The sequence below is a fragment of the Buceros rhinoceros genome, unplaced genomic scaffold, assembly GCF_000710305.1.
Source record: "Buceros rhinoceros silvestris isolate BGI_N320 unplaced genomic scaffold, ASM71030v1 scaffold33906, whole genome shotgun sequence".
Lineage (NCBI taxonomy): Eukaryota > Metazoa > Chordata > Aves > Bucerotiformes > Bucerotidae > Buceros > Buceros rhinoceros.
Window position 1 is genome coordinate 1620 of NW_010416384.1, and position 9928 is coordinate 11547.

A 9928-nucleotide genomic window follows, 5' to 3' on the forward strand; every position below is an offset into this window, starting at 1 on the left:
AAAAATATTGTAGATAGTTTAAGGGGGGAAAAAAAAAAAAAAAAAAAAAAAAAAAAAAAAAAAGAGTCCAGCATATTCTCCACAGTACTTTAGCCAATCCCCATGTTTCATAAGCAAACAGAATTTAGTATATCCACCATTTTTTACTGTATTCATTGTCTTAGCTCTAAAAAGCAGAGACCCCAAACAAAAAAATAATTCAAAGTCAAATACACAAACAGCTAGAACCATTGAAATAAAAGATACCTGTGTTTGCAAATCCACTTGCTTACAGCTAGAAACCTGAAAAAGTTTGGCAGCTATCTGAAACTGATCTTACCGTAAGTGTCTGAAGCTAAGCACTTCTGATAGCAGACTAAACAGAAGACAATGACTCTTTACTGCTGTATTGATAGGTTGTTAAAATACAGTTATGCATCTTTACTCCCAATTGATCTGCTTCTCCTTGAAAGTCACAACCACCTTTACAACAAATCCTGTAAACAACACTTCCAGAAACCTGTCACTTATAAAAGTCTGTTCTGGATAGTTTTGCTGTGTTTTAAAGAATACTAAATGCTCTTCAGATTAAAAAAAAAAAAAAAGTTTTATTATCCTTTCTATTATTGGTAGACTGGTAGGTAACCCATGTATGCATCAGGCAACCCACCTTTATTTCCAGTATGTTACCACTACTACTCAACAAAAAGTTCTGTTTCTTCACAAAGAACAAGCCAGTGAGACCCTTTATTTGTATAAACAAACAGAACAACAAACACACTTGTATGGGGAGTACTGTAACTTAGCAGACGTTTATCTCACAAGTCTTCAATGAACAGACTGGTATATTTAAAATAAAATTATTACTCTGCTCCTTTAATTTAGTTTCAACTAAGCAGAGGCCAGGTTTTGTTTATGAAAGTGTTCCTGAAAGTGTAACAAGACACACACACCTTCTCTCTTTATCAAACTTTTCTAGCAACAGCATCTTCTTCAAATCCTTGTTATTGAGGATGTCCAGTAGACTGGGTTGTTACAAAACGCAAGTTACTTCAAAGCGACTGTAAACCTGAGCTGCCTGTTCTCGGAGGGCAGCCATCTGGGCTTGTTTGTTTTCAACTTTGTGGAACAGGGAGTTGCTCTGTTAGAGACGGGACACCCTCGGGAAGGAAGTATCCCACAGAGCACTGTCTGCCCCTAGCTACGCATACAATTTTTCCCCCCCCCACACTTTCAAAAGACTATTCAACAACAAGCAGTAAAGCATCTGGGAAAAAATAGTACGATGAAACTGTAAGAGTCTCACTAAAATCTTTACTGTGAGGCTGGGACAGGCAAAGAGGGGAAGCTCCTCCTGGTATACAACTAAGAAACAGACTTACGTCTGCATAAAGTAACATGGACAATGACAGCCTGTTTTCGGAAGTCCGGGGCAATTTTAAAAACTGTTACTCAATTAAGGCTCAGGCACAGTGTATTTTCTGAACCACCACACTGAATTCAGACAACCATTATTCAGAGGGAGAACGGATGGCAGTATCTGACTCACAGGAAAGGAGGAAAATCTCTTCAACAGTTTTCAGCCAGCTTCTTTAACAAGGACAGTTGTGTAATTTGGAAGGTGGGGTTGTTAAAAATACTTCTGTAGCTTCCATTGTCATTTTATATAAGTGAGGACCTTCATCACGCTTTGTGTTTCAAAATAAGAGTCTGATGTTTTGGCTAGTTTTGATAAAAGTATCTGAGATTTACTGTAAGTCAAACAAGACAGAACTAAGTTAAATCCTATCCCTTGCTTTCTCAAAATAGTAAAGATAAAACAGAAATAGATACCTTCTAAAGTAAAATCCAGCAATACATATTCAAAAGCAGAATCCGTCTTTGTTTCAACTTGTGGTCTCTTCAATGTAGAAAAGATTTTTCCAGGGCTGCTATCATCTGGGTCTTCCAGCTTTCTCAGTCCACACCCCATGGCAAGATCTGCGAACGATTAAACTGCAGGAAAAGATGGGGGGAGCTGCAAGAAGTGTCGCTCTCACTACAGGAAAAAAACAAAGCGGCCAAATAGTTCCCTTTAATTTTGTTTTCTATTAGCTGTAAATCCAAATAGAGAAAAATTTCAGTTCCCAAATCAAAAAGTGAAGGTACTTTCCAGTCATTTTTTACACAGAAACCATAAGTCCACGATGATTTCAAGCTACAAAGTTGGTAACAGTAGGTTTGATTTTGCAGCAATGTTAGAGCTGCCACAAACTAGCAGAGATTTTCCATGCCACGTCAATTTACAGCCAGCCCCCTATCAGTGCTCTCTTGCAGAGGACACCAATAGTGCTTTGTTTGTCCTTCTAGACTGACTGGGTGAGGGGGGGCAGTGGGGGGGAAGAAGAACTGAAAAAGAAAGTTAGAGAGAAACTTGTCTGTAATTACTTACCTCCAGAAGTTCTCAACTGTAGTAGAAAGTCAGAGGGGAAAAAATCAAGTTAGTCAGAATGAAAGAATGAGAAAAGAGCCTCAACATGGTTTGAGATGAAAATCATTTCCAGAAAGGAAGTCAGCTTCAAGAGGAAATTGCTTCTGGCATCTCAAAGGGTAGAGGAGAAAATGAAAACTGGTTTAGTCCTTATTTCAGATTGCAAAGTTTGGCTCCTATTTCTTTTCCACAGAAACTTTCTTCCGGGGGGGTGGTGGTGGCAGGGGTGGGAAAAAAACAAACGAAACCCCATGAACATAGTGTAATAATGTAAAAATATGTAGTAAAGAAATCTGTCAAGAAAATAAAAAAGAATTGACCTCAATGAAACCACTTTACATAGCTGGTTTTGATAAACACTAAAAAAAATTACACTGAAGTATTCCTCATTTCAAATTGGAAAGATTTTTGCAATGTTCTATTTGAATACAGTTACAAGACGTCATTCCCCATTTTTCATGGGTACTGAACACCTGAAATTCTTTCCTCTGTCAGACTGATGTCAGTTGGTACAGCCACGGACATCCCTAAGAAAATTTTTCTTAAGTCCTGAAAATTTAATATAATTTTAGGAACAGCACATTTGAATTTATAAAGCTCTTCACTTTTTTCACTGAAAAATACTGATCGTATTAGAAACACCCCCATTTTCTATAATCAATCACTGCATGTTAGGCATTAACCATTTGTGGGTTTATTCCTGTTCTACTGCAAGCAAAGTGATGTAATTTTTATTTAGGTAGCTAACCAGGAATGTTAAGTCTGCAGACTATACCCCCTTTCAAATCTACATTATAAAGTTATGTAGCTGTGGAAGAACTTCGAAGTCACTGAGTGTAAAGCCTAGGACCGAATTCCCAATTATTGAACATAGTCTTTAAATCAAGCTCCCAGGTGCTTCAATGTCTTGATTAAAACCTAGGAAAACATACCAAATAAGCAGTGCTCTTCAGCTTCCTGCATGTCTGCTTACACAGAAACTACTCCCAAACTAATTTTTTTTAGTAAAAGTCATCCCTGCATTGTTGCTATGCCAGACCTACACGTAAACTGCCCACTCAACCTTAAGAATCCTGCTGCTTCATTCCACACGGTCCTTAAGATCCACTGTAACCCTCTGGATAAGACCATGCTGCGACTAAGACAGCTGTAAGTAAAACACCTTCTTGTAGCACCAGTCCAGATGCCAGCTGGTCACATTTTTTTTTTAATTTAACTAAAAATACCTACATTTTTAATGGCTAAAATACTGTATTATGAACTCTATGACAATGCTTAAATCATATTTCAACCCTCTCACCAAGACAGGATTTTTCATTAGTATAAACAAACTCTTATGACACATAGACAGAAACACTGCTGTGGATAAAACCAACGGTCCTTATTTTGGGTAACCCTAGGTTAATTAAGTAGTTCTAAGCTTCCAAGTTGGAAGCGAGTCAACAGTTGCTATTGCAGACTTGACTCAAAAGACTGAACCAATGACACCAAAGATTCCACATGCCAGAATAAACAAAACAACACTAACCGAGAACTAGCAGCACCCCCCACAGGAGTTCCAAACTGGCATCCAAGCACCTGAAGAGGTGAACAGGAATGTAAGATTCTAGGATTCAACAGATGCTTTAGGAGCTGCCTGAACAGCTATAGCATCCTGTTGCAAAGTGGATATAAAATACAAAACAGTCCTTTTCCAGTGACCCAAGATGAAAAGGCTTTGGGGACTGCTATTGGAGAACAGATCCCTAAAAGCACACTGTGATTCACTGAGGTGTGGTAGTCACAGCAACCCCCACTGAAAGAGCATATGACTTGCTCAATGAAGCTTGATATAATTTTTAGACTTTTAAAAAGGCAAACAAAAGATAGCCAAACAATGGACCAATTAATCCAAAGGAACTAGGCTTCCGTGGAGGCTTCTGGGATCCCCCCTACGGTTTTTGTTCTGATGAAATGGAAAAACGATACAAAGACGACAAAAGAGCAGCACACCAACAGGAGCACAGATCCAGTGCTGGACTACCAACTGCCTTCCAGCAGTGCAGGATGAGAGGCAGCACCGGTTCTGCACAGTTGTTTTGACCAGAAAGCGAGAAAACAAGCCTTGCTACCTACCTGCACGTCAGGGTTGCTCATGACATACCCTGTCCCCTGTTGTCAGAGTTACGGGAGGTTTGAAAACACTAGGGGGAGGCATTTTTGTCTTTCTTGTTATGTTAAACTTACCGAACGTAAGGATATGATAACTGAAACTGATGTTTTGAAACAGATGTCTCTCTGTTCCTGACTCCGTGCCAAGCTGCTCACCATTAACATTACTGATGTCCAAGGCAGGCTCTGTGTCTACAGCACTGGCACCAAATAAAAGTTACGGTGGCACCCCCTTTTGACAAAATCTCTCTTGCTAGAATTAGAACAACATCACATTGGTTTTGGAACACCTGTGATAAACCAACTGGAATACAAAGCCTTGACACAGAATGTTTTTAACAGAGAACAGACACATTAGTAAGATACAAGGGGGCAAATTACAAACACAAGCTACATGAGTCAAACTTCTCCAGAACCTGAGATTATCTGAACAGAACTCAAAAACAACACAATAACCCCCCCCAAATATTAATAATCTCAAATTGTCCCACTTTTGAATCCCACAGCTCGTCTCTGAACTTCTCTTTATGCTTACTTCCTTTGGTTTAGGACTCAAGGCAAATTTAAAGTTTTTCCACACCTCCATCCCCAAGAAATACTACTGTAATTAAACCAGAACACTGACAGTTAATTTTTTTTTTTCCTGTAGAATGATTTGATTAAAACTATTTTGGCTGTAATTTATTTAAGGACCTTTGGACAGTAGCAGTGTTCCGTTCTGAAGGCTCTCTGCTTTGTCAATTTTCTAAATTTTTTTTTCTTTGCCCAATTTTTTTCCCCTTTGAAGGAATAATTTTGTCCATGTATGAGGAACACAGTCTGGTTAAGTATGTTAACTTGAACAGAAAGGTCAGCTTTTCTGCTATGTTTAACTTAATGTTCGAAAAATAAGAGATGACAACAGTAGTTTAATGACTGCAAAAGCACAGTTTAATGATAAAAGTTCATCAATTCCATTTTTCATGTTTTTCTAAACCCGTATTTACTCATCGATAATACAATTAAAGTTACATTGCAAACAGTAGAATTAAACCAAGAACATCACTAGAAGTTACAAACTACAATAACTTATTATCGCAGTATTACAAGTAGGTTCAACAAAAAGAGCTTCTGATTGATAAAATCATCACTGCAACACAGTATCAAATACACAGCCATGTGATCAACTAAAATCACACACCCTGGAATAAGACTGGATGTTCCAATTGATCTGATTAAAACCAACTGGAAAGTCGCTTGAGGAAACTTACAACCAAGACACTGTACATGGCATCTCCTTTCACAACAACTTCAAAACTGCATAAAAACAGAACCAGGTGCCACCTCTCTCCCTGCACAATATGAAAGAATGCTATTGACTGCTAGAATAATCTTTAAATATATTTACATATGACGCATGGATTATTTACTGACTACAATGTCCACTCCACAAGATACATGAAGAAAATCTCAAAATTACTACAGCGAAGATAAAAAAGCCTGGAAAAGCTCAAGGGTATTTCATCTCATCCTGTGATGCTGCCAGGGATTTCCTGAGTTTTGCACAGAAAGCAGAAAAAGTCAGATAAGCAACAAGAAATTTTCAATGGTCTTGTAACAAGAAGTCAATTCTTGCCATTTTCTATAGCTAAAAACATACCATAAACCCCAAAATTTACTAAGAACCACGTGCAGGAAAAAAGTCAGCCTCATATAAGGATAAATAATTATTAGAATAGTGGTCCCATTTAACTTTAAAAAGTTACTATTCCCAAGCTCTGAAATGACACATAAGTAAATCACTTTATAAAAGTACAGAATACTGATTGCAAATTAAGTAGACAAACTTTGGGGTTTGTATGGGGTTCTTTTTGGGGGGGTTTGGTTTGTTTTTTTCAGTTGGAACAAAATGTACATAGATTTAAATAAACAGCTTTTTAATTCATGGCACAACACTAGAATAATACATAGAAATAATGAGAATTTCCCTTCATGTTGAAAGAAAATACTCCAAACGAACACACAGACACACAACGCAGATGAATTAGAAAGAAAATGATGATGGAATTAGGTGCATTATTACCCCAGGAATGAATGGCATGGATTCTATAAAGTTTCTTTTACAGAAAAGAATTATTAAGGAATTGACAAACATGCAGGAAGCAGTTCGGTAACACTGCAGACTATGCTAAATTCTATACCAGCATGTTTCATTATTCACTCATTTCCAAACAGCAAGCATTGCAGTGAAAGAGCTGACTCTAAGTTTCACAAGTGGCAGCAGGTAGCTGGTATGTTGAGGATGGATCTCAACCACACAGGAAGGACTGGACAAGTAAATCAGAACTGGCAGACCAGAGCTGCCCAAATGGTTTAATACCAAATGCTCCATTGTGTCAAATAAAGAGAGAACATAGAGATCAGAGACAGCAAGAGGAAAAAACACTCACTCCACTGAAATGAGAACACAACTATTAGAATAGAAAAATGGGAGATTGTACAGAGAACGTAGAATGAAACAATGTGAAAACAAGCACATCACCTGCACCTTTTGATGGTAATATAAAATTAACAGATGTGATTTTTCTGCAGTTTAAAATAGCCCTTTTACAAGCAACAGACCTTGCTGCGGCTGTAGACAAGTTTCTTCATAATCATATATGACAACAACTGGAAGTTTAGGTTAATGTTTTAGAGACAGAGATAACTTTAAACAAAAGATTTATTATCTCTCCCTATTTCACTGCATGTATAAATGAAAAGAATTACCTATACAGAAAAAATGTTTTTTAAATTTTTTTTGTTCCAGAGGGAGTATCATAAAATAGCACAGAGTGCCAGTATAAAATTACTATACTTTTCCCAAAATAATTACACCAAGACTTCCTCTTAGGAGAAACACAATGTGTACACACACACGTACAGATACAAACATATATAAACACAAGTATACTTATGTGTATTATAGACATAAATGACACAAATGTTACTTTGTTAACTGCAGAGAAAGATGGAGCACTCCAAGCTCAGTTAAATTCACAGAACATTCACTACCAAAGGGCCAAGGTGTCAGCATCATGCACCACTCTGACCTGAATGCATATACACATGAACTATATTACAAATGGATATCCTAAATCCTGTTCTGACATAGGAATATCTTCTGCTGCCTTTTCAGTTAGAGGCATTGTAATTACTGCCAATATACTGTAGACTGGATACGTTCAAGCAAAATAAAAAAATATTTGGTCTTTCTAAAAAACACTTTCTTACAGTAAGTAGAAAATTCAATTTTAAAACTATCAAATAAGATTGTGGGGAACAGACAACAAAGTAATGACAAAAGCCAAACATGCAAACAAATCTGAAAACCAGGCTTACTGCCTTGGTATTTGTTCTGGGCCTTTCCAGAACATTTTTCTGAAGAGGGTAAACTTAAATTAAGTACTATAGCCCTGCACTCCAGTGCAGGATTAAGGAAGATTGTCAGACTTTGTCATCTAAAACTAGTCTATTATTGGAAAATGAGTGAAAAGTTTAGATAACATAAGACTGATTTTTTTTTTCCTCCTGAAGCTAAATGTCCAAGCTCAAATAAAGAACACCCCCTTCCCTCCCACAATGACCTAAAAAAAAAAAAAAAAATCTCAAATTCACATTCACCTTCCATTTTAACTGGAGTACTTGCATTTTCACTTAATGTGACACTTGATGTCCCCTCTACAGGAAATATTTAGTAGCTATTGTTACACAATAGTACAGAGAAGATTCTTCTCTTAAATGAAACAAAGAAATAAATGAAAAATATAGACAGTCTACAACATGGCTTTGATTCATCCATATTTAGTCTGTCATTTGTAGTTGTGTGAGCATCTTTCACAGAAAAGTGCTGTAGTATCAAGTAAAACTACTGATTCCTTTAGTCCTTTGTTATCAGGCCAATCTGGGCTGAATCTAGTTCAGACATTATTTCATATGTTGTGTTAACAACCTTATTAATTTTGGCAAAAGGACCTTAAAATGGGGCCCAAAAAAACCAACAGCCTGCATCAGGTGACATGGAAGGATCACATCTTAGAATGGCCATTCAAAATCAGAACCGCACAGAAACACACCCACAGGCAGCCAAGCGGGAGAGGTTTTCATGCTCAGTGTTCCAAAACCTCACCTCTCCACAACATGAGGTGTTTATCTAAGGCTGCAAATAATAGAATTCAGCTTCAAGAACCAGAGACAAGGATGTGTAAAAGACATCTCAAAGAACTGAACGAGGTTCATTGTTTTCTCTCAAAACACACTTTTCATTTGTAGTTTTCTCTGCATCTCAAGTTTTAAAGTAACTTGTCATGGTGGGGTTTTTTCCACTAAAAAACCATTTTTTCCATTTTTAAATAGTTCACAAATATGTATTACCTATCTCCTCTGCAACAAAGCCTCAAGTGAAGAAAAACCTCAGTTTTTCTGCAACATTTCTGCTTCCATTGCAGAGTCATTAATGAAATACTTTTTCATCTGTGACACTCTTCTCTTTCTATCCCCCTTCAAGAAAGGGGACAGCAACACTATCATGCTTGCTTTAACTGCCTTAGTCTGATACTCACCGGTGTAGGCATGGCTATGGCACTCTGGGCACAAGGCTAGTAAAGTGGTGCTTGAACCCCATGGTCAGAATACAGCTGCAATATTAAACAAAAACAAAAAAAAAGAGCAGAAAACCTTGTTCCACAATTGTTTTTGCAAACCACTCAGATTAATTTAGATTTCTTAAAACTTCAAATTGTGGCCACTGACTTTTTTAAAACCCAAGATTTCAATATATAAATCTATGTCTTTCCTGCTGCACAAAAGTTTGGTAAATTTAGTTTATCTATGTCAGTGTCGAAAAGCATTTTCCTTGACAGAACGATGATGCTTCACTACAAATCCACTTCGTTCAGCTCTAATCAGAACAGTGTTTAAAAGTGTAGATTATTGAACTGTGTAACATATTGAACTGTAATTCCCAGCATTATCACACTTAAAAGATAGTTACATACAAATCACACACAGGCTTTTCTTTGAATTTTACACCATCTTCGCATTTCCACTAGTGCTTCCTTTTACATGAACACATTATGTACCTGAAAACTGACTGCACATTACATCCAAATATTCCTGACCTATTTCCATGTTTTTTCTTAGTGCTCACAGATTTTATATTTCTGTGTAAGTTGATATCTGATTCATGAAATACAAAAGGTAAATCTTATTATTAGTGTTACTGGTTTATGATTATATAATAAATACTGATATATATGCACTTTAAAATATTTTAAGTGGGAAATCCTGACATACCTAAGCAATTTCCCT

At 36.9% G+C, this 9928-nt stretch overlaps 1 protein-coding gene across 1 annotated transcript in view; it reads right to left on the bottom strand.

The window, feature by feature from the left end:
* Positions 1–6888: 6888 nt before the first annotated feature.
* Positions 6889–9928, bottom strand: part of BOLL (boule-like RNA-binding protein) — a 12628-nt gene continuing 9588 nt past the window's right edge. The window contains exons 9-10 of the mRNA XM_010137787.1: positions 9181–9230; positions 6889–6965 (exon numbers count right to left, since the gene is read on the bottom strand). Coding sequence (XP_010136089.1) covers positions 6889–6965; positions 9181–9230 — 127 coding nt within the window. The remainder of the gene's footprint in view (positions 6966–9180; positions 9231–9928) is intronic.